This window comes from Stegostoma tigrinum, chromosome 2 (assembly GCF_030684315.1).
Source record: "Stegostoma tigrinum isolate sSteTig4 chromosome 2, sSteTig4.hap1, whole genome shotgun sequence".
Taxonomy (NCBI): domain Eukaryota; kingdom Metazoa; phylum Chordata; class Chondrichthyes; order Orectolobiformes; family Stegostomatidae; genus Stegostoma; species Stegostoma tigrinum.
The window spans coordinates 106602415-106627657 of record NC_081355.1 but is presented as its reverse complement, the minus strand read 5'-3'; the positions used below and the strand labels follow the sequence as shown (position 1 = coordinate 106627657).

General features: G+C 40.7%; 1 protein-coding gene across 5 annotated transcripts in view; it reads right to left on the bottom strand.

Moving 5' to 3' along the window:
- The window catches only part of ctnnal1 (catenin (cadherin-associated protein), alpha-like 1), a 311456-nt gene that overhangs the window by 53210 nt on the left and 233003 nt on the right, over positions 1 to 25243 (bottom strand). For all 5 annotated transcript variants that reach the window (XM_059638327.1, XM_048554131.2, XM_059638321.1 and 2 more), the window contains 2 exons: positions 20744 to 20833; positions 2836 to 3006 (listed from right to left, as the gene is read on the bottom strand). In XM_059638327.1, the coding sequence (XP_059494310.1) occupies positions 2836 to 3006; positions 20744 to 20833 (261 nt within the window). The remainder of the gene's footprint in view (positions 1 to 2835; positions 3007 to 20743; positions 20834 to 25243) is intronic.

The following is a 25243-nucleotide window of genomic DNA, read 5'->3' as shown; positions in this document are numbered from 1 at the left end:
TAAAGTGTTAGTAATGATTGTACATTAGCTAAATAAGTGGTGGAGGAAGAGTTAATAAGCCGAATAGCATGTTCCTGTTCTTGTCTATGTTTTCTATGTCATATCTGTGCCACCTTACTATTAATTCTTTGGATTGGAAGTGCAAAGTAAGTACTAAATAATTGTATTATTTTAACAATAATCTTCATTTGCAATTTTATTCTTATTTCTGCGGCTTTCACTATCCCAAATCCACCCCTCTGTGAAAACTGAGATAAGGTGCTTATTTAATTCATTTTATCTCGATCATTTCCTCACATTTCACTGTTCTATCCTTTCTAGGGGCTTCAGTCTCCTTACTGGTTTGTGTTTCTGTGAAAGCCTTCCCCCAACTTGTCCTTCATATGTTTTGTTTGCTTACTTTTTTCAAACTGCTTCATAATCTACCTTCTATTTACTTAATGAAGGAAGAATAATCTTAAGATTAGTGATCGTCCAGTTCAGACAAAAAGCCAAAAATCAATTGCTCACAAAGGTAGTAGAAATATTGGATTTTCTGTCCCAAAATGCTGTGGATGCTGGAAGAATTGAAATTTGCAAAGTTGTGGTGGTCAGATGTGCGTTGGGCAACAGTACCAAAGGATTTGCTACAAAAGTGAGTGCATGTAGCTGCAGAGGTACAAATCAGCCATTATCTAACTCAATGGTGAAAGGATACATGAACTAAACAACGTGGTCCTATTCTTATCTATGTTATATCTATGCTACCTTTCTACTTGATTATTTGCCTTGGAAGTGCAATATACTTTTAAATATTTTTAAAAATCAGTTTATTCTCCCCAAACACAAAACCTTAGTTACACATTTAGTTCTCTTACCATGGGATAAAGTTGATTTAATCTTTTTTCCACATACTTTTTTGAACAAGGTTTTTCTATCCCAATTTGTCCTTCCAGATAAAGAGCTATTTTAATTTATTGTTTCAGACATCACTTGTTGTCCACACATTTTCACATGGTTTTAAACTGAATTTAACTTCTCACCCATATCATCCTCCACCCTGTGGGAACGGCCACTCTGATAAAATAATCATTATTCTACCATACAGTTAGCACTTTCACAGTCTATTTACAGGCAATACAATCTGATACAAATGAATTTATTGTTGCTGATCTTCACATTGATTTGTACATGTTTTATCGACTGTTCCTGTTCACCACTCTGCAGTCCGTATCATACATACACCTACAACTGCGCTACCAAATTCTGAACTAACACCGTCTACAAGTTCGCTGACAACACCAACATAGTGAGACAGATATCTAACAACAATGAGTCAAAATACAGAAGGGAGATAAAGGGATTGGTTACATGGTGCAAGGAAAATAAGTCTCTCAATGTTGGCAAAACTAAAGAACTGATCATTGACTTCAGAAAGAAAGAAGGAGAACATGCCCCCATCTACATCGACAGAACTGCGGTTGACTGAGTGAACAGCATCAAGTTCCTCTTGCCATTAACCGATGAGAACCGATGACCTATTCTGGACTTCACACATAGATGTGACAGTCAAGAAGGCAGAACAATGCCTCTTCTTCCTCAGGTGGCTCAGGAAATTTGATAGGCTCATAAGCACGCTCACCTACTTCTAGAGATGCACCATCAAAAGCATATTGACCGGGTGCATAACAGCCTGTTATAGCAACTGCTCTGCCCGGGGCTGTAAGAAACTACAGGAGATGGTGTGCACAGCCCAGAGCATCACGGAAGCCAACCTTCCATCTACAGACTCCATATACATGGCTCGCTACCACAGAAAGGCTGCCAACATTGTCAAAGACCCATCCCACTCCGGTATTGATTTCCTGCAACCTTTTCCGTCAGGCAGAAGATACAGAAGCCTGACACATGCGCAAGCAGGTTAAGGAACAGCTTCTTTCCAGCCATTATCAGACTGTTGAATGGACTCTAGCCCCAAATAATGTCAACTGCAACATAACTTGTACGCCTCTGAGTCTTTTTGATCTGTACGTTCTTTGCATGCTGTGATCTGCCTGTGCTGCTCGTAAACAAAGTTTTTCACTGTATTTTGGTACACATAACAATAAAAATCAATCAAGTCAAATACCCCCTGTAGGAATACTAGGTGCATGTCACATTCAAAACAGCACATTTTGTACAAGTAGCAAGAGTCTAGAAGTGCCAGTTTTTTTTTGTGACATCTTGAGCAATTATTCTGATCCTTGAAGATTCAACATTTTAAACTGCTGCAAATTCACCAACTGTTGTGTCATCTGCTTGGAAAGTAACCTCAAATTAGAACTTAAGTGCAGTACTGATGAGAAAGCCCTAGGTTGCATTTCTGATCAATATGCACTACCTTACTATCTCCCCATGACAAAGGATCACAGCAGCAATAAGTTAAGCTTTTCTCCGAGGTACCCACATGTTGTCATGAATCACTGTTTGCAGATTTTACTGCAAAGTAAACCACACACTAAAGCTATTTATAAAATGTTAAGTATTAGCTAAACCCTAACAGATCTGACAGCACAGCAGTATTGAAAATAAAACTGCGGCACATTTCACATTTTGTTAATTTAAATCAATTTTGACAAAATATATTAAATAAAGTTCATGCTTAATGCGTTCATATGCCATTAAACTACCTGCCATTTAACATTACCATATTCACACCCAGTACAAAAAAACTAGAAAAAAATGCAGTAAAACACTAGAAGTTTTTAACTGCTAAGATCAGCATCAGAAATATATGTTTTAGTGCTTTGGTATGTACACATAAAATAACAGGCCTGGAACATTTCATTTCTATTTAACTTATTCTTCCATTCTTACTTTAAATTCTTTGATGTCAGCATAGATACTAGTGGGATGGATCTCATTTTCACCATTCTGTCTTGAGTCTGTGACAATCTCTATCACCTGATCTAAAGCCAACCTCATGCGATGGAAAACACCTCCCTTGTTTATTCTCGCTGATTCACAGTCCGGATGCCGAAGACAAGTCTAGAAAACATAATATTCAATTAGTGTCACAATGCTCACACGAGTGAAATGAATAGCAACGCTCCAAATATAATTCAGAATCTTAGTGCATGCATCTCAGGGTTTCATGTGCAACTATACAACTGAACACCAAAAGTCATGTTGCAAATATATTTATGCAATATTATTTCAGAATTCCACTGTATTCATGTGTTCAGCAGAACACAATTTAAATGGCTAACCAAGTCTCCTGTTTCTCTCTTTGCAAGAGTTTCCAGCCACAGTTCTGCTGGTTGTGATCCTGTGGTTGGTTCGCTCGCTGAGCTGGTTCATTAGTTCACAGATGTTTCATTACCCTGCTGTGTAACCTTATCAGTGCAGCCTCCAATGAAGCACTATTGTGTTTTCCTGCCTGGTATTTAAACTCTGAGGTCTGTTGGAATTGGTTACCTCATTTCCAAATTTTCTTCACAGTGGTGTACATATTGAGTTTAATTCTAAATGTTTATTGATGGCCTTCCTGGTGGAGAACCAAGCCTCTAGAAATTCCCGTGCTTGCCTCTGTTTGGCCTGCCATGGTTGTTCTCCTTATCCTGTGAATGGAGATGAGTCAGTACTGATCATCGATGTGAATAGAGTTGTAACGTCAAAGGACACCATGGTCTCTTCCGCATCTATTCTTATGTCTTTGATCTATTCATATCAGTTGACATACCACTGGCAAGAGAAACACAGGCAACACCAATAAAAGAATGAGACCTGAGTGACACCATCTCCATAGACAACATGCTGACGTTATTGGATGACGTTATTGGACCTTTGCCTCACGACCCACTTGACCTTTAACAGACAAATCTATGCACAATTCAACAGGTCACCCACAGGGTCACCTATCTCCTGAAATGGTGATGCAGAGACTTGAAAGCATGACCCTTCCACAGATCCAACCTAAACTATGGATCCGATACATGGACGACACTTTTGTCATTATCAAATGGTCGAAGCTAGAGGAGACAAACCAGCTTATAAACAATGCTCTCATCGGCATCAAACTCACCAGGGAGGAAGAAAAGAATGAACAGCTCCCATTCCTGGGCATCATGGCAGAATGCAGGGCCATTGGGGAATTTCTGACAAAAGTATGCAGAAAGGCCACACACATGGATCACGTCCTGAATTTCAACAGCAACCACTCCAACACCCACAAACCAAGTTGCATGAAAACACTATTTAAACGAGCAACAACACATTGCAGCAACCTGGAACTATGCCAAAATGAAGAAGAATACCTCTACCAAGTATTTAAGGACAACGGATACCTGAACAACTGGGTCTGCCGATGCCTATCATGCAAACACCAACAGGAAGATACAGCATGCCCTGACACCACTTGTCACGTTATCTTACATCAAGAACATATCCAAATTGACCATAAGATTCTTACAACCACTGGGCATCAGATTGGCACACAAGCCTATATCAACCCTACACCAAATGCTAACTCAAACCAAGACTCCTTAGCCACGATGGACAGAACCAACATGATATACACGATCCCATGCAAAGACTGCAACAAACGTTACATTGATAGACAGGAAGGAAACTGGCCAGAAGAATACATGAACACCAACTAGCAACAGAAAGACATTCACTCGTCTCCATTCACACTGAGAATGAAAACCGCCAGTTCGATTGGGACAACATCAGGATCCTAAGACAGGCCAAACAGAGGCAAGGATGGGAATTTCTAAAGGTCTGGTTCTCCACCAAGAAGGCCATCAACAAACACATTGAATTGGACCCTATATGTACACCACTGCGAAGAAAAAACTGGAAATGAGGTAACCAATTTCAACAGACCTCAAAGTTTAAATTCCATGAAGGAAAACACAACAACACTTAATCAGAGGTTGCACTGATGATGTTATCCAGCAGGGTAATGAAACGTCTGCAAACTAACAAACCAGCTCAGCGAACGAACCAACCACAGCATCCACAACTCAAGCTACAAATCTATTCAAGAACCTTAGAAAATGATCCTGTATAAATTTTGCATCAAATGTCTTGTAGGATTTTAAATCATTCTTAAGCAATCAAGTATTCTTGGTTCTGAATTATGGTGACCATAAATCCATAAAACGTACGAACAGAAATCAGCCATTTAGCACATCAAATCTGCTCTTCCATTCAATGAAATCGTGGCCAATCTGATTATAAGATAAAAGCCTATAGTTTTGGAGGTAGTATGTTAGCATGGACGAAGTTAACTAATGAAAGACAGAGAGTTGCGGTAAGTGAGGCATTTCAGGATGGCAATCTGTAACTAGTGGAGCGCCACAAGGATAAATGCTGGGCCATACCTATTTACAACATATATTAATGATTTAGATGGGGGAAAGTGAATGTACAAACTGCAAGTTTGTAGATGACACAGTGAAAGGTGGAATGGCAAGTAATTAGGATGACACAAAACTCTGCAGAGGGATATAGATAGGTTAAGTGGGTGGACAAAAAGTTAGCAGATGGAATATAGTGGGAAATATGAAGTTGCGCACTTTGCCAGGAAAAGTGGAGGAGCTGAATATTATTTGAATACATAAAGCCAAGGAAGAGAAGGGTTTGAGAATCCTTGTCCATGAATCACAAAAATCTAGTATCTATGTTCTGAGGCTAACAGAGAAGGCAAATTGAAGTTGGCTTCAAAGAGAATGGAGTGTAAAAGTAGGGACACTTTGCTAAATCCATACTACCGGCCCACACGGATACTCTCTTATTCGAGACAGATAACTGGTGATGGTTAAAATAGTACCTGAGGTTGTGCTCCTGAGATGCTGCTTGGCCTGCTGTGTTCATCCAGCCTCACATTTTATTAACTGGTGATGGTTTGACTTAAGGGTCACCAGATCTCAGGAGAGGAGAGAGGTTGAGAAGGAGAGTCCTATGTGGTCATTTCAGCCTGTGTGGGAATTGAACCCACACTGTTGTTATCACTCTGCATCACATGCCAGCTGTCCATCCAACTGAGCAAACCATTACTGAGAGGGAAGAGGCCAGCCACTTTGGAATTTAAAAATTGTTCCAAAATGGTCAGATGCTAGGAATTCTAGATGAGCAAAATGATTTAGCGGTCTGGATATCACCAAGTATCAGCAGTAAAGCATAAAACAAATTGAAATGCTGCTGGATTTTAGGCTTCATTCCATAGAGACCAGAATTCAAAGAGGTGTGTTATGTTACAGTCATATGAAGTTCTCACAGACACATCTGGCATACAATATTTAGCTCTGGGAAATGCCCTTCGGGGGGTTATATTGGCATTGATGGGCACTGAACATAATTTTACCAGAACGATACTGAAATTAAAATGTTAAACTGTCATCATAATTTGCATACATTAGGCATACATTCTTGAGTCCTGGAGATTAAAGAATATCTAACTTAGGTTTGTAAGATTATAGAAGGATTTGATAAGGTGTGTAAGGATAACGTATTTCCTCCAGTGAGACACCGAAACAAATAGGCATAAGCTTAATGTTAGAACTTCAAATAAAGGTCCCAGGAAATGCCGCTTCATACAAAAGCTTGTGAGCTCCTGAAGACCTTATAGGCTTATATTCCACTGAATATAACAAAACTACCAGAAATCTTTGTTGACAGATACTGAACCAAGGCAGTTAGATGACATTTGAGGATCTGTGACCAAAGTCACCTGTGGAAATTCTGGAATTTCCGGAAAGCTTTCATCTACACAGGATTAGACAGGAACCGCACACTTACAACTGTGTCACGATCCAATTCAAAGGAGATCACTGACAACTGAGCCTCACTGATTCACGAGCTGTGATAAGTGTATGAGTATAATTAAACCACAAAAATTAACTTAACTGGCTGCCTGACTGCAAATACGAATTCAAAAGAAATACGTTTTGTCATGAACAGAAGTAACTCTATTCTAAACACATACTTTAACAAAATGTCAAAGATGCTGAATTATTAATTACTGAACAAATGCAATTAAACATAATCTACACCTCTTTTACATCAAATACACACTGACTCAAGAATAACTAAAAGACAGTTTGGTAAAAATATAGATGGAGAAAATGTATAGTCAGGGGAGATGGAGTTGTGACACCTGCCCGGGCCACAAAAACAGAATGGATTGTTTCATAATCCTCTTGATTCTTATCAATGATGACACAATGATGTCTGCAAAGTGCTGGACAGATCAATGATCATTAATTGATCAGCTTGACTCTGGGGCTTCCCTTTTCCTTTAAACTTTAGAATTCTTTCTTGCAGTGTCTCTGACATGAGGGTGGGAGACAGCATTCTTCAGAGAAATGGGACAGAGATATGTTGTTGCAGACAGCTCCTGCGGGTTTCCTGTTGGCATTTCATTCACGTGGCCTCTATTAAACTACAGCTGGACCAATCGGAAAGCTATTACTACACTGAGCTCTCCTGAACATGCATGCTGACAGTACCACAGCGTCTGTACTCTGTGTCTGTAGCATTAGGTGGAATCTTATAGGGGTCTGAGTGATGTGGGGAATGGTGAGATCTGTGGCAGAATCTGTGGAGAAATCCATCGAGGCTGATCTCAGCACTGGGAGCACCTTGCTCCATCTTGTATGTTTCTGATGTACAGAGTGGTGAGACTAATTCTGCAGCAGTGAGTTAACAATTATTGGGGATTATTACTTTGGGTGGTTGGTTTGCCAAGCTGACTGTTTTTTGTTTCCCTTCTGGTGATATCTACAATGCTGTCTAACCTCTAGTGAAGCGCTGTTGTTCTGTCCTGCTCTGAATTTATGTGGTCTGTTCTGTCACAGTGGGCAGTCCTGTTTCTGGTTTTGCACTGTAGTAGTTTGTAGATGGGGTCTATTTCAGCATATTTGTTTATTGCACCAATGGTTGAAAACCAGGTGTCCAGGAATTCCTATGATTGTCTTTTTCTTGCTTGAGTTGGCACTGTAACTTTGTCCCAGTTAAAGTGACATCCTTCTATGTTGGCGTGCATTGAAACAAGGGAGAGTTGGTCGTGCTGTTTTGCTGCAAGTTGATGTTCATGTATCCTGGTGTCGAGTTTCCTGCCCGTTTGTGCCATGCAGTATTTCTCAGAGCTGCTGCATAGTATTTTGTATATCACACTTGTCCTGCTCATTGTGGGTAAAGGGTCTTTCATCTTTGACAGTAACTGGCGAAGTGCGGCTGTTGGTTTGTGTGCTATCATTATTCCCCATACCTACACTGTGCAGTGTTTGTCTAGGTGCACAGTAATCTTTTATAAATGGTTCAGAAGCTAAGAGTGTCAGCCTTTTGGCGGCTATTTACTGAGTACCAAATTGTTCCGAGAATGGCGTATTGTAAGATGGAGCTGGACTCAGACATTATGGGCGCTATAGGGCTGGGGTGGGTATTTAGTGCAGCTGTGGTAAGATACAATGAGAAAACTTGCTAAGTCCTGCGGCACAAAACCCTCCAAAAAACTCAACACAAGTTGCACTTCGCCAAAAAGTTTCTAGATTCAGCCCATTGTTTCGGATACATCACTTGAGTTCACTTGACATTTTCTTCTATGTTACAATCAAAACTCTTTCTATTCCTTTTTTAAAGCAATGTCGACTCTTTTTTCCCGATTTTTGGTTCATTGTCCAATATAAACGATGTGAATTTTGCAATATATAATAGAAACTGGCACATCTGATTGGCATCAGCACAATAGAATTCAACTGTAAGACAAATTTTGCCTATAAACCTATTTAGGAAATAAATGGAAATATTAGAATGCAATTCTGACCCAGAATCCTTCAATGAAACACTACTAAATACTTCCTGTATTCCAAAAATAAAAATTCACTACTGCTCTCTACTTTCTGATACATAGCCAATTTTGTATTCATCCTGTCTCTTGAATCACATGATCCTCAATTTTACGTGCAAGTCTGCGATGTGGTACTTTATCAAAGTTCTCCTGAAACTCGATCCAACATCACCAAACACACTACCTCTCTCAACCTTGACATTTCAAAGCACATTAGTTCAAGATCAAGTAAGTCAAATGTGATTTGCCTTTAACAAATTTATGGAAATTTTCATTCATTAATTTCAAGTGATAATTAATTGTGTACCACACTATTTTCTCTAAAAGTTTTTCTAAAAGCTGCCTTGCTGTAGTTGCCGAGGATTATCCCTCTCTTTTTTTGAAGAAGAGTGTAACAGCAGTGCTCCAGTCTAGTGGATCAATCCGGCTAAGATTGATGGCAGAACCTTCTGTATTTACCACCTTTACCTTTCCTCAATAATCTAGGGTGCGTCCCAACCAAATGACTTTTCCATTCGCAGAACTACCAATTATTTCACAAACTTCCCTTTAACACTTTACAACACTGTTAGTCAGTGCAGTTTTTCATATTTTGTTGCATCAAACTTTGGGAGATGCTAACAAGAAGCTTCTTGTGAAGCAGTTAAATGTGTGCGATCATACCAACTGAACAGGGCCAGTAAATACATTAGAAATCAGACAAACATTTAAGCTGCAGCTCAAATCTTATCTGAAGATTCTAGTCTAGACTGTCACTCAAGATCAGGCACACTGAAAACAAATTTTAGATCACAACACCAAGAGCCAGTTTATATTCTTGTATTGTATTCTTGTATTAGATATTAACAGATGCTAACATTTCACATTACACAAGGCTACTCTCACCAGATATTGTTATGAAATTGTCAAAAAGTATGAAATGTACAGCACTACATATTTCATTCACCTAAATTAAAGATTTGATAAGATAGCATGAACATAAAAACTCTATTCATTTCTGTGAAAACCAATTTTAGAGAAAATGCAGCTTTATTTCAAAATTGTGCTGTTTAATAATGCAAGACTTTTAGCAAAATATCTTTAAAATAGGACAATACAGCTAGTACATTAATACCCTTTGTGCACACACACACACACACACACACACACATGCACAATGCAGCCTCATAAAGGTTGACACATAGTCACATGTGTGCAGTTAAATGGCACCTGGCTGTGGACTTGTTTATTCCCCATGAAACACATTCCCAATTGTTATGCAGTTTACAGGGAACATTAGCCAGAAGGACGTATATCCCATAGAGTTGCAATATATACTGTGAATGGGAAAATATTCCAAATCTGTAACATCTAATAATACTGTACTAATGAGAGCAATTCAAACTTGTCTGCTGCAATTTTTATTTCACCGAGAAAGTAAGGCGTGCATCAAGAACAAAATTAGATGGTAAATTCTCAAAAGCTTGGGGAAATTTTGAGGAATGGAGAAGAGGAGAGCAGACTGTACCAAATGCTGTCGGAAAGAGCTTGTTTGCGGGTGTGAATCTGAGGACGGGATTGGGATAGATATATGACATCAAGGTAAAGTGCTGGCGGATTCTTAACATTTGTAATCACTTTCACTTGAGGAAGAAAAGATAGAAAGGATAGAAAAGGGAATTGAGAAGGGTAAGTGGATAGTTTGAAAAAATTTTTTAAAAATTTACAATAACAATGGCTCCTCAGTGAGTGAATTTGATCCCTCAGTTGTGTGCATATTGGAAGCCGAGAATTATGTCATCAATGGCTTCCATTTTTCAAATCAATTTTAGAGACAGCACTCTATGCTTACACAGTATTGATGTTAGTCCTCACTCATACTACTTGATGCAATGGCATTGATAATTGCATACAATGCTCTTTGCTCACACGGCAGCAGCCTGCACCTTACTGCACCTTTATTGAAGTACTTTTAAGACTTCTACCTCATACATGACCTATATCATGAAGAACACATGATTGCAGCAAACTAAATGGCCACATTGATACAAGTCATTCCTGCTGTAGCCTCTTCTACATCGGGGAAACGAAGCTTTGCAGAACACCTACGCTCGGTTCGCACTAAACAACTGCACCGCCCAGTCACAAAGCATTTCAACTCCCCCCTCCCATTCTTCAGATGACGTGTCCATCATGGGCCTCCTGCAGTGCCACAACGATGCTTCCCCAAGGTTGCAGGAACAGCAACTCATATTCTGCTTGGGAACCCTGCAGCTCAATGGTATCAATGTGGACTTCACAAGCTTCAAAATCTACCCCCCGCCACCCGCATCCCAAAACCAGCCCAGCTCGTCCCTGCCCCCCTAACCTGTCCTTCCTCCCACGTATCCCCTCCTCCCACCTCAAGCCCCACCCCAATTTCCTACCTACTAACCTCATCCCGCCTCCTTGACCTGTCTGTCCTCCCTGGACTGACCTATCTCCTCCCTAACTCCCCACCTACACTCACCTTTACTGGCTCTAACCCCACCTCTTTGACCTGTCTGTCTCCTCTCCACCTATCTTCTCCTCTATCCATCTTCTATCCATCTCCCCCCCTCCATATTTATTTCAGAACCTCCTCCCACGTCCCCATTTCTGAAGAAGGGACTAGGCCCGAAACGGATGGGTGAGAGGAAGAACAGGTTAGGGAAGCGGAGACAGGCTGGGCTGGTTTTGGGATGCAGTGGGGGGAGGGGAGATTTTGAAACTTGTGAAGTCCACATTGATACCATCAGGCTGCAGGGTTCCCAAGCAGAATATGAGTTGCTGTTCTTGCAACCTTCGGGTGGAATCATTGTGGCACTGCAGGAGGCCCATGATGGACATGTCGTCTGAGGAATGGGAGGGGGAGTTAAAATGGTTTGCGATTGGGAGGTGCAGTTGTTTATTGCGAACTAAGCGGAGGTGTTCTGCAAAGCGGTCCCCAAGCCTCCGCTTGGTTTCCCCAATGTAGAGGGAGCCACACCAGGTACAATGGATACAGTATACCACATTGGCAGATGTGCAGGTGAACATCTGCTTAATATGGAAGGTCACCTTGGGGCCTGGGATGGGGGTGAGGGAGGAGGTGTGGGGACAAGTGTAGCATTTCCTGCGGCTGCAGGGGAAGGTGCTGGGTGTGGTGGGGTTGAAGGGGAGTGTGGAGCAGACAAGGGAGTCATGGAGAGAGTGGTCACTCCGGAAGGCAGACAAGGGTGGGGATGGTAAAATGGCTTGGGTGGTGGGGTCGGATTGTAGATGGCAGAAGTGTCGGAGGATGATGCATTGTACCCGGAGGTTGGTGGGGTGGTACGTGAGAATGAGGGGGATCCTCTTTAGGCGGTTGTGGCGGGGCAGGGTGTGAGAGATGTGTTGCGGGAAATACGGGAGACGCGGTCAAGGGCGTTCTCGACCACTGTGGGGGGAAAGTTGTGGTCCTTGAAGAACGTGGACATCTGGGATGTGCGGGAGTGGAATGCCTCATCCTGGCAGCTGATGCGGCGGAGGCGGAGGTACCCTGCCACAACCGCCAGATTCTCCAGCATCTGAGGTTCCCATTATCACATTCTTTGGAGATGTTTTGGAGCTGATTGTAGCAGCTTAAGGAAAATGCTTTGAAGTGATTTGTGTTGCTGGTGTAAATGACTAAGTCACCCTGCAGTGTCACACCATTGCATTTCAGCCCTTGCCCTGGCATCACTGGTTGTTTGGCTTTAGTGAATTTTAATACTATGTCCCAATACCAATGCATTTCTTTGGCAGTGAGTTACCATAATGGTTCACATTCAGATGACAATTTAGGCAAAGCACTTCCAAAATTGTTTGCATCCAAATTGCTGCTACAGCTTTCACCTATCTGGAACTCAGGGTCTGGTCAAAGACACTTTGCTATCAATGCATGGTCTCTGTATTTGACTTTGTGAATCTTCAATTACATTTTTTTTTCTTTCAGCTTTACGTGAAGCTGGCAAGCTGTCTCTAGTCTCAATATATGTTGATTGTATTCTGCAATGGCTTGTTGCATCATGTCTCCACATCCTTCCTCTAGCAGGTTCTCCACATTAGCTTCCATAGGAAGATCACTAACTCATGTTGCTTGCATTGATACTTCTCTGGAACCACGGATACGCCAAACGCATGTGCAACCATCTGCATCTCCTAAAGGACGTCCACAATGTAAGAAAGGCTGCTGCTTTCATCCAGTTTTAACTGGCAGTAACCATACATTGCACCTAAGACAAAGATTTTTGTCTTTGCAAGTTGTGGAAAAAATCCTTCAATGGCTGGCATGTGGCAATGAAATCTCTTCAGAGCTTTATTTAGCAGCTCTGGGTCAATGTCTATTCTTAGATTACCATGCTGCTAATCCATTCTGTAGAAGTCACTTTCTTGTCACGACCTTATTCTTCAACACTCCTGGCTTAACTTTTAGGCTGGCTTTGAGGGCAACTGGGACTTCATCATCAGATACTAAATTTTTGTCACAGTCTCATCTACTTTGAGATTATAATCTACAGTATCCATTCTGTGATTAATGGTTTGGTTGCAATACATTGTAAATCTCTTTGATACTTTGAGGATTATTATTCCACGTTTTAGACTTACTCCAGTTGAGACGAGTGCTATTTGCTTGCTGTCCTATGGTCTTATTACGGGGATCAAGGGTTACAGGGAAGGTGCAGAACAGTGGGCGTGAAGACTTCAGGTCAGCCATCATCCTTTTGAATGGTGAAGCTGGCTCAAGGGCTGAATGGCCTACTCCTGGTCCTATTTCTTATGGTATGATCTATGACCTGAAAGTCACATAGTCTCAACCTCACTTTCAAGGGCTTCATTTTCCAAGTGCTATATTGGGCCATTTTGCACAGGTCTGTGATAGTAGTGATGTTGTTGCATAATACCGAGTGTTTGACACTTGATGATGACCTAGTGTTCTCTTTCTGCAGTCAACATTTGAACAGTCACAAACCATGCATCACCCATTGACTTCCTTTATTTTTTATTCATTCACGAGATGAGGGCATCGCTGGCTGGGCAGCATTTATTGCCCATCCCTAATTGCCCAGAGGGCAGTTAACAATCAATCACATGGCTGTGGGTCTATAGTGACATGTAGGCCAGGCCAGTAAGGATGGCAGTTTCCTTCCCTAAAGGACATCAGTGAGCCAGATAGGTTTTTTCTGACAATCAACACTGGACTCGTGGTCATCAAGAATCCAGAGGAGGCAATGGCCTGTCGTATTATTGCTGGAGTATTAATCCAGAGACCCAGATAATGTTCCAGGCCTGTGTTCAAGTCCTGCTGTGGCAAACGGTGGTTCACTAATGACCTTTAGGCTGCTGTGGCCTACATGTGACTCAAGACCCACAGCCATGTGGTTGACTCATAACTGCCCTCTGGGCAAGAGGGATGGACAATAAATACTGGTCTAGTCAACAACACACTCATTCTTTCATCTGTCCTGATGAGTGCAAGACCCGAAACATCAACTTTCCTGCTATTCTGATGCTGCCTGGCCTGCTGTGTTACACAGTGTGTTAACTCTTGAACTCTGTCTCTTTTTGTCAGAAAAACTTACACTTTCCTTATAACTCACAACTTAAACACGGTTATTTTTGCTTCCCTTCCAGAATCAAACTATTTTGCAGCAATGGCATCAAATACATGGTGTCAGTAATGTTTTATGGTGTGAATATTACCTTGGAATTGACACTGAGGATGCACTTACAATCCAGCCATTTGTTTGCTTTTGCAATGACAGCTGTGTAGCCAAAAGAGCATTTCACTGTTAAAAACTACCAATTTTGCCTTATTTAATAAAGTATGCTGAATTATATGATCCTTTTCACTATATTTGTACTGGCATGTATCGCATTAGCCCAGAACTTCAGATTGGGGTCTGTCTAACACCAATTATGGGAAATAATACCCACCTACTGAGCCTTGTTTGTTCTGGCCAGTCTGATGATGCTTGCTCCCTGAAGCTTCCTTTCCAGCAAGTAGAAGTTGGACTCAATGGAGCACAGGGGAAATGAATCTATGCCAACACCTCATGATCCCAGAAAAATAAAATCAGCCTTCAGGTAGCAGCAGTCAGCACCAGGATTTAAACTTCAGTGTAGGTTTAATAATATATTTCTTTGGCATTTTTAAGCATTTACATGGAAAACTAATGAAAATCTGTTTCTGTTAAACATTTAATAAGACTGTTATTGACTAATGTGTAAATGTTATTAATTTGTTTTATTTCTTTTCAAGATTTAACTACAGGGTTGTTTAATAATTTTAAATGTATCTAGTTTTTTTCCTGTTTAATGTCATTTAATGATTCTTAGAAAATGAGAGTGGGTGAGTTAGTTAAGCAGGTTAAGCAGGCTGGGTGCAGCAGGCAATGAGGAGGCAAACGGTGTTTTGACCTTCATTGTGAGAGAGTCCAAGTACAGAGCACAGATAGCTTGTTACAATTGCACAGGGCCTTACTGAGACCACAGCTGAAATACTGTGTGCAGTTTCGGTCTCCATATCTGAGGAAGGACGTTCTGCTATGGAGGGAGTGCAACAAAGGTTTATCAGATTAATTCCAAGGATTATAGGACTCATGTCTGAAGAGAGACTGGATCACCTGGGACTATATTCACTGCAGCTTATGAGAATGAAGGGGGATCTCATACAAGCCTATAAAATTCTAACAGAACTACACAGGATGAATGTTCACAATTACATGGAAGCCCAGAACCAGGAATCACAGACTGAGGATATGGGGCAAGTTATATAGGAATGAAATGGCAAGATATTTCTTCATCCAGAGAGCAGTGAGCCTGTCGAAATCTGACACAGAAAGTGGTTGAGGCAAAAACACTGAAAATTTACAAAAATCACTTAGATATAGTTCTTGGGGCTAAAAGGATAAAAAGGTACTGAGAGAAAATTGGAGCAGGGTATTGAAATGAATGATCAGCCATGATCATATACAACTACAGAGCAGCTCAAAGGGCTGAATGGCCCACTCCTGCTCCTATTGCCAATATTCTATTTGTACATGGGCGAGAGTTGTTTGACCGACTAAGCTGGTAAACAGGGTGGCCTTAAATAAAGGAGTGGAGTATTACCTGGGTAAGCAGGCAGAGTGGTGGTGGGTTTGTTAGTAGGTGGATAGGGCGGTGAGTCAGGAGGGTCAGTTTTATACTTCCCAAGTGTTAGAGCAAGTTTTAACCCATCTCATTTCCTTGCTAACAGTTCCTGTAAGTGAGTTGGAACCTTCAAAGACTCTAACTGTAATTCCAAATTGATGATGATTCTGGAGTCCATCAAATGCTGGCTAGTTAACTATCAGAAGTTGAAACTTCTTGGGAAATTCCCGTGTTGTCAGATGGATCAGGACATCTGTATGATCCTGATGCACAGCTCCGGTCTACGCAGCTGTAACAATTATTTTCTATCAAAAAACATGGGCTGTTATATTTCTCAATATTAAATATCAAGAGAAAGTCTTCAGGTCTCTGAATATTAATGCTTTCCGCTAACACTAAAGTTGCACATAGAGTTCTACATTTGTAAACTTAGACATGAGTTTATAACAGAATAACATATAACGGAAAAAGATCATTTGGTCAACAATTCCTTCTCTTGCTAAATTAACCCTTCCGCTTGTGCTTTTTAAAGTCCATTAACCTGGGGAGCACGGTGGCACAGTGGTTAGCACTGCAGCCTCACAGCACCAGGGACCCAGGTTCAATTCCAGCCTTAGGTGTCTGTCTGTGTGGAGTTTGCACATTCTCCCCGTGTCTGCGTGGGTTTCCTCCGGGTGCTCTGGTTTCCTCCCACAGTCCAAAGATGTATAGGTTAGTTGGATTGGCCATGCTAAATTGCCCGTAGTGTTCAAGATCTGTAGCTCAGGTGCGTTATAGGGGGATGGGTCTGGGTGGGATGCACTGAGGTTCGCTGTGGACTTGTTGGGCCGAAGGGCCTGTTTCCACACTATAGGGACTCTAATTCTAATTCTATTCCCTTGATGTAATAAAATTAACATGAGTGAAATTTTCTGCTTTAATGATCTATTTTGTTTTTCAACAATTATGGACTTTTTTAAATTCATTCATGGGATGAGGGTGTTGCTGGCTAGGCAGCATTTATTGCCCATAGGGCAGTTAAGGGTCAACCACGTTGCTGTGGGTCTGGAATCACATGTAGTTCAGACCAGGTAAGGATGGCAGCTTCCTTCCCTGAAGGACATTGGTGAACCAAATGGGTTTTTCCTGACAATCAACAATGGATTCACGGTGATCATTAGATTTTTAGTTCCAGATATTTATTGAAATTAAATTCCAATATCTGCCACAACAGGATTCAAACTCAGATCCCCAGAACATTATCTGGATCTCTGAATTAATAGTCCAGCAATAATACCACCAGGCCATCACCTCCCCTTTTGGTTAGAAAGGTTCTACCAGACTTCCATTAAAAATATCGGGAAGTCCCTATCATTGTTTTTCCTTTTCCTTTCTTGAGGTCTTCAATGGATAAACCACATTAATATTTGAGGAATAAAGTGCAACATAACTTATAGTTGTATCACATATTTTAGATAACAAAACAAAGCCAAATGTGATATGCATTTGTAAACAGACTAATTTAATCTCAAACTATTGCCAGGGATAGGGAGGGTTTGGTAGCTAGGGAATAGACTTTGATGCAGTCATTTGTAACAATGGCCCAGATTTTCCAGTCAGCAGTTCAGTAGGAATGCATGCTATTAGCATCATTAAAATATAATGTTTGCATCATCGTGTCCACCTCCAGTTTGGATCCAGTGACAAGGTGAGGAAGTAGCTCTTGAGGTGAACAGCAACTGCAACAAAGCCACACCCCTTGAGATCTTGCTTCAGTTCACTGATGTTCTCCAAAAAGTCCCTGTCCTGTAGGCTCAACTCTACCTCAACCTAATACTCCCTGCATCACTCACCTACCTCCATGCACATTTGACATTGCCTCAGGTTCACACTAGCACTGCTCATCCACCCCTGACATTGTGCATACCCCAAAAACCCTGACCCCAGCTAATCATCCTCCAACAATGCTCACTCTCACAACCCTCACCCCCACCTTCAGGGCAGAAGAACGTAACATTTGGCCTCTCAAGCCTGCTGCACTACTCAAAATGCTTGTGACTGATCATAATCATTATTGTGGCCTTAACTCCATTTTCCTGTCTTGGTCCCATAATTCTTGGTTACCTTGGCAATCAACTCAATCTTCAATATATTCCCCCAATGCATCCTCCACTGTTTTTTGGGATAAAAATCCCGAACACCAATGACCCTCCACGAGAAGAAACTCCTCCACATTTTCTTCTTAAATGAGAGGCTGGTTATTCTAAGACTGTGTCATTAGTATCAGATCCCATCAGGAAGGGGGCCGGCTTTCTATAATTACACTGTCAAGCCTGCTCAGAATCTTATTCATTTCAACTAGAGAGTCTCTCATTTTTCTCGACTCCGATGAGTCTGGCTCCAGCTTGTCAACCTTTCAAAATAAAGCAAAATGACTCATCTAAAGAAACATCCCAATGAATATTCTCTGGAGAGCTCCCAGTGCAAACATTTCCTTTCTTAACCAATATGATCAAAATTGTACACAGTACTCCGATGGGAGCTGAAAATCAAAGTTGCCATATTTCTAGAGGATTGCATTGGAGACGATTAGCAGTGAGCTTCACTGCATGCGCCCCATGCTTCAGCTAAGGGGTGAGGCAGAAAAGATAGGAGTTTCCGAGCGACCTTAGTCAGTAGAGGAATTGAAACTGCACTGTTAGCATTGCTGCACCACAAAGCAGCCACCCAGCCAACTGAGCTAACTGGCCCATGGTACTATAGATGTGATATCACTAATACCCTGCAAAACAGTTCAGTTAGCTCAGTGGGCTGGACAGCTGGCTTGCAATGCAGTATAATGCCAACACCATGGGTTAAATTCCTGTACCAGCATAGGTTACCTTGAAGGACTCTCCTTCTCAATGTTTCCCTTAACCTGGTGTGAGTTGGCCCTCAGGTTAAACCACCTCTAATCATCTCTCTCTGTTGAGACAGCAGTCCTATGGTCCAGTAAGATTATGGCAACTTTACCTTTACTTGCTCACTTTTATACTCCATCTCCATTGTAATAAAGTCTACCATTCGGTTTCCCTTTCGTACAACGACGTGTTATAACAAAAGTGGATTACAGATTGACAACGTTAGGGACACGCAAACTATAATAGGAAGGATTACTCCAAGAACAACGAGAATACATTTATAATACCAACTCAATATTTTTCAGGCAAAGATCATCTTAGTTGAGAACCAGAAGAGCATTTGGTGAACCAGTCTATGGGCGGAGATTTACCAGAAATGGCCAAGTATCAAATCTGCAAAGTTTCATGCAGGGTTTCTCTTTCCAAGCGCTTGCAGGTCTCCTCACATTATTTTCCCAAACATGCCTCAATATATAAGTACCACATACCAAGGCACCCTGCTCCCCGAAGGTAGTATCATTTGTCATTGCCGGGATATCCTGGGATCCAGATGCTGGCGCCAATTTTAAATCCCAGCAGAGTTCCCATTCATGCACTGGCAGTCAGGAGGCATCCTTCGCTGTGCACAGATAGAGGGCAAACACTTCTTGGTACACATTGGTGGCATGGCGGACACTTGATCATACATGCAAGCACATACCTGTCCATTTATTACTATTTATGAACTGTGACAAACAGCTTACCAGCCCTTAACTTCATCGTTCAGAACCTCATAATTCCGCAGTGAGTAACTAATTTCCCGATCATTAGGGCTTTTCGACCAACAGTGTGAAAATTAGGAGAATACCCTCCATTTAGTTTTATCCATGATAGAGCAGCTCATTTGTTCAGAACCTCGTCGTCAACATTCATTCTCACCATCACAGACACAGCAGTGTATACCATCCACAAGATGCAATGCAGAAATCTCCAAGGATCCTCAGACAGCACTTTCCACACTGTTGGTCTCGGCCTCCTGAAAGAGCAAAGGCAGCCAATACATGGAAACACCAATACCAGCAAACTCCCCTCCAAACACACACCATCCTGACTTGGAGCTATGTCACCATTCCTTCATTGCTGGTGGGTCAAAATCCTGGAATTCCCTTGCTATCAGCATTGTGGGTATACCTTGATAAGAAGAACTATAGCAATTCAAGGTAGCTTACCACCTTCTCCAGGGCACTTTGAAATAGACAAACAAATGCTGGTCTAGCCAGCAATACCTACATCTTGTGAATAAATTAGGACTATTCGCAAGTGTGCTTTCACAACTGAATTCTATAAACTCCCAAAAAGTTGGCACACAGGAGCACTTAAGAAAGAAGCAAGATGATACATAGCAACTGGAAAAGCTCAAAGAAATAACACATATTATATTGGATGAGCTCTGGTAAACAAGCGGAGAGATCTCAATCAAAATTACTTCTAAGTGATCTGTAGAGGCAACTTTATGACCTGATTGAAATTTTTGCTCGATATTCTCAATAAAACCATTAAACCTAGAGAGAAATTGTGTCAATCATAATTATCAGTGTCTGAATCCTAGAGTTAAAATCATTTCCAGACAGTAAACTGCAATACTCAATGCAATTTAGCAAGAAAAATGACAAGTGAAATTACAACATAAATAGAGTCACATTTATAGTTACAGGAGTGGAAGCCTTTTCCAGAATGATTTTGATACTGCATCTCATTAGTCTTTTGCATTTTATAACCACAAATTAACAGTGAGATCCGCGATATTTGACAGGACAAACTTCAGTCTATCAATGTTGTTCCATTACAGACTATCTAACTGCTTAATCAAAATCAAATATAATCAAGTGGAAATGAACACAGAAAGCCATAGATGGACTGATTTTATCCGCTGGTTAGTTACCTTTGATGCTGTAAGAAGCATCATAGTGCATTTCTCTAGTATTGCCCTGGAAGCTGCCATCCTTGCCTTCTTCTTTTCATCTTTCAGATCCTATCAAAATAGAACAAAAGCAACATTTATACACCATTGCTTCAACTTAATTGGCTGGATGCAGCGCTGAGACATTAGGTATTCTGAAAGACTCTGTTATTCATAGGGTCCAGTGATGTGCTCCTTGTTTATTATAACCTTTTGAACCTAGAAAAACAAATCATGGTTAAAGTAGCAGAGTAGCTTTTAATGGAACACTTTATTTTGGAAAATCATCAAAAGAAACGGGAATGAGTCCTTTTATTTTACTATTAGGTAATTTAATGATATCACTGATTGGAGATGGTAAGTATTCTGCCTGGACGTCAGTGCTGAGTGGTATCCTACAGGACTCTGTTCTTGGGCCTCTGCTCTTTGTAGTTTTTATAAGTGACTTGGATGAGGAGGTTGAGGCGTGGGTTAGTATGTCTGCTGATGACACAAAGGTTGGAGGTGCCGTTGATAGTATCGAGGGCTATTGCAGGCTTCAGCGAGACATTGACAGAATGCAGAGCTGGGCTGAGAAATGGCACATGGAGTTCAACCTGGATAAATGCGAAGTGATGCATTTTGGAAGGTTGAACTTAAATGCTGAGTATAGGATTAAAGGCAGGATTCTCGGCAGTGTGGAGGAACAGCGGGATCTTGGTGTTCAAGTGCACAGTTCCCTCAAAGTTGCCACTCAGGTGGATACGGTTGTTAAGAAAGCATATGGTGTTTTGGCTTTCATTAACAGGAGGATCGAGTTTAAGAGCCGTGAGGTTATGCTGCAGCTCTACAAAACCCTGGTGAGACCACACTTGGAATATTGTGTCCAGTTCTGGTCGCCCTTTATAGGAAAGATGTGGAGGCTTTGGAGAGGGTGCAAAGGAGGTTTACCAGGATGCTGCCTGGACTGCAGGGCTTGTCTTACGAGGAGAGGTTGACTGAGCTCGGACTTTTCTCTCTGGAGAGGAGGAGGAAGAGAGGTGACCTGATCGAGGTGTACAAGGTAACGAGAGGCATGGATAGAGTCGATAGCCAGAAACTTTTCCCCAGGGCAGGATTGACTGCCACGAGGGGTCATAGTTTTAAGATGTTAGGAGGAAGGTATAGAGGAGACGTCAGAGGGAGGTTCTTCACCCAGAGAGTTGTGAGTGCATGAAATAGTTTACCAGTGATAGTCGTGGAAGCGGAGTCATTAGTGACATTTAAGCGACTGCTGGACATGCACATGGACAGCAGTGAATTGAGGGGAATGTAGGTTATTTTATTTTTGGATTAGGAATATTCCACGGCACAACATCGTGGGCTGAAGGGCCTGTACTGTGCTGTACTTTTCTATGTTCTATGATTTCACATTCCTAGATACAACTGAGCAGCATGTCAGATCACTTTGGAGGACAAGATTCATATTTAGACCAATGTGAGCAAGAACAGCAGGTTTCCTTTTCTAAGGGGCATGAATGAACCAGTTGGGGACTTTACAGAAATCCAACAACTCAACATTTCTGCGTTTATTTAAAAACCAAAACTTTTATAACCTTAAAAAAAACTCAGCATAAATTCAACTCAAATTTCTACAGGAAGATTTGAACTAATATTCTCTGCATTAAGACATCCAGAATATTAGCTCAATAATATAAGCATTACACTATTATTTATGGATTGTTCAAATTACATTTCTCCTGTGTACGATTGACTGCACAATAGCTTTTCATTGGCACTAATGCCCAAAAGCACAAAAAAATGTTTGTGAGGTTCTCCTCTATATTGCTTTTAAACAATTATTTTCAGCTTTATTATATCCTCAAAGTGAAAATGCTTGCTTATGATCTAGTAATAAAGCAAGATTGTGATGGTGCAAGAAAAAAAATATATTTATTACAGTTAAGCTGAAAAAAATGCAAGAACACAACAGAGATAAAGCAAATCAAGGCAACAGCTAGTATGAGGAGTTTAGAATGTGTCTGCTTCATCTTCACTAGATTTCTTCTAATTTAGTTTTCTTCCACTTCGTTATTAATGGGGTTATAATTTCAGTCAACCCACATACCATTTGTTCGTTATGTGGCTGTTACCTGTGTACGGGGACCAGTTAGCTGGATGGCTGAACTCTGATACAGAGTGCTGCCAACAGTGTGGATTCAGTTCCTGCACCAGCTGACAATTTTCCTTCTCAACCGCTCCTCTTACCTGATGTGTAGTGACCCTCAGCCGAGACTACCAGTTGTCCCATCTCTCTCCAATGGGAATGCAGCTGAACGGTCTGGTAAGACTATGGTGACTTTAACTTTTACCTTTACCCATGTAGAAGCATTGGAATTGAGCTATTTGAACTTAGAAGCCTCACAGTATAATCTCGTCATCAACCTGTGTGTACGTGTGCAAATAATGCGCACAGTCTCACAGCAATGCTGCAATTTAATTGTCCCCTTCTAGCCCAGAGGCACTGAAATGAACTATGAGTTTCCTATTTCTGCCCTGTTTGAAAGATGTTAATTCAGCAAAGATCAGACTTGGGAGTTCCCTGTGTGTATAGGTCAGATACTCACTTGATTAGTTCACGTTCTTTTGTTTCTGGTTCTAGATTAAACAAAATTAGATTTTTGACAACTGGCCAGTTGAGGAAGCAATGATTGAAATTCAAATACACTCAGTTAAAATTAATTATCTCACCAAATGACACGTTACAATTGCGTTTTGCTTAAAAGCAACATTTACTTATTTCTTATGTTCCAGTGGGTTATGAGGGTTGAGAGAACAAGCTCAATCTAAGGATTCAATAAATCCCTCAAGTGTGCTGGAAGCAGTACTCTTTCAGTGTCAGATTTAATGTGGGCTCTCTATAGCTAAGCAATCAAATTACAGTAAAATTACTGCCGGTAATAAAAATTGCACGGAAAATCCATGCACCAATTGCCACATGAAGTACAAAACACTAAAAGCCAATAATGGATAGCAAAAGACCAAATATATTTCATGAGTCACTATAAAACACATTTAATATTACATGGCTTTCAAATTTTACCATCTAAAGAAGATTAAGATACAAATTGTACAAGGAATTATCTAGCATAATTAAAATGTACTTGATAATAAAAAAGCAGCTGCTGAAAAATCCTAGAGTACTCCTAATAAGCTTAAATTTTCAACTCAGTATGCATCCTTACAACTGCTACACCAGCAATTATTTTCATTCAGAATTAAAGGGATAAAGTGATTGGACGTATAGAAGTGTGGACAAGTACAAAGTATTGCACTCCTTGTGCAGAAAATGGAAACAAACACACTATTAGTTAAGAGGCAAAAGGATTGGTGATCCACTTATTGTCCATTCAATAAAGTTAAATGAAACTGTTCAACAAAGTTTAGCAAACGGAGGAATAAGCCAAATTTACATACTATTAATGCTGGAAGTGTGTAGAATTTTAGAAATATTACATTCAAAAAGATAAGTACGTAATAAAAACCCAAAGGGAAAATGGTAAAGAAAATTTACCTCACTTTCACAAACCACTCTTTATTTGAGAAAACAGGCATAAAATATTAGGTTTTTGAAATAGACTGGAAGGTTATTTAACTTTGAGTGATTTTAACGATTGAAAACGTGATTCAACTTTAAAGAATGCAGGTAGTTAAAGGATCATCTGGTCTCAAACACAAATCCTTTTAGTCATTTTCTAAAAACAAATGTATCAAATACTTTGAACCAATTGTTAAAGGTTTAGTGACATCAGCTGAAACAGTCGATTTATATTCTAGAGCTACCTAACCTCAATAATACATGAAAAATGTTTCATAGAATTGTGGCCCTACCTCAGGAGCATAATTTAGTTGAACAGACCAGAATAGGGAAATATATACTCTGTACGGAAGGAATGGCATATTTTAACAAGCGTTAGTTCCACGTTAGATTATATTTCAAAGTTGTAGCTTTTATCAAGAAATGCTTGATCATTTTGTAAAAAGGCAATAGCATACTTAGATGCACGCCCAACTGAAACCCAACTTTTCAACTGAGGAAAAGGTGTCTTAAATGGACATAAGTGCATTATTTTAATAAAAACAGGATATATAAGTTTATCTGAATCACTACTTCACTCTAAAAACATACCAAATCTATCTTTACTCAAAATTTATCTTAACCTTTACTCAAATTGCCTGTTCACTCTGTTTTTAAACAATCATACATTCATTAGAAACGGAGAAAGAAAAAATACTTATAGTTTAAAGTATTAATATAATGCTGTGAATGCTGCAAACACCACCTCTAAGTGGTGAACAAGAAACTGGGTCACTCCTTCTTTGACAGTGACAATGAGGGGGAGCAGCAGGTTAGGAGGGTATGGAGAATAGCTGCAGCAGCAGCCCTAGCCCCAGGGCACCACCTCCCAGCTCTGGGAAGGGCCCGTCCCCTCACAGCACAGTGGTTGGAGATGGCAAATTGGC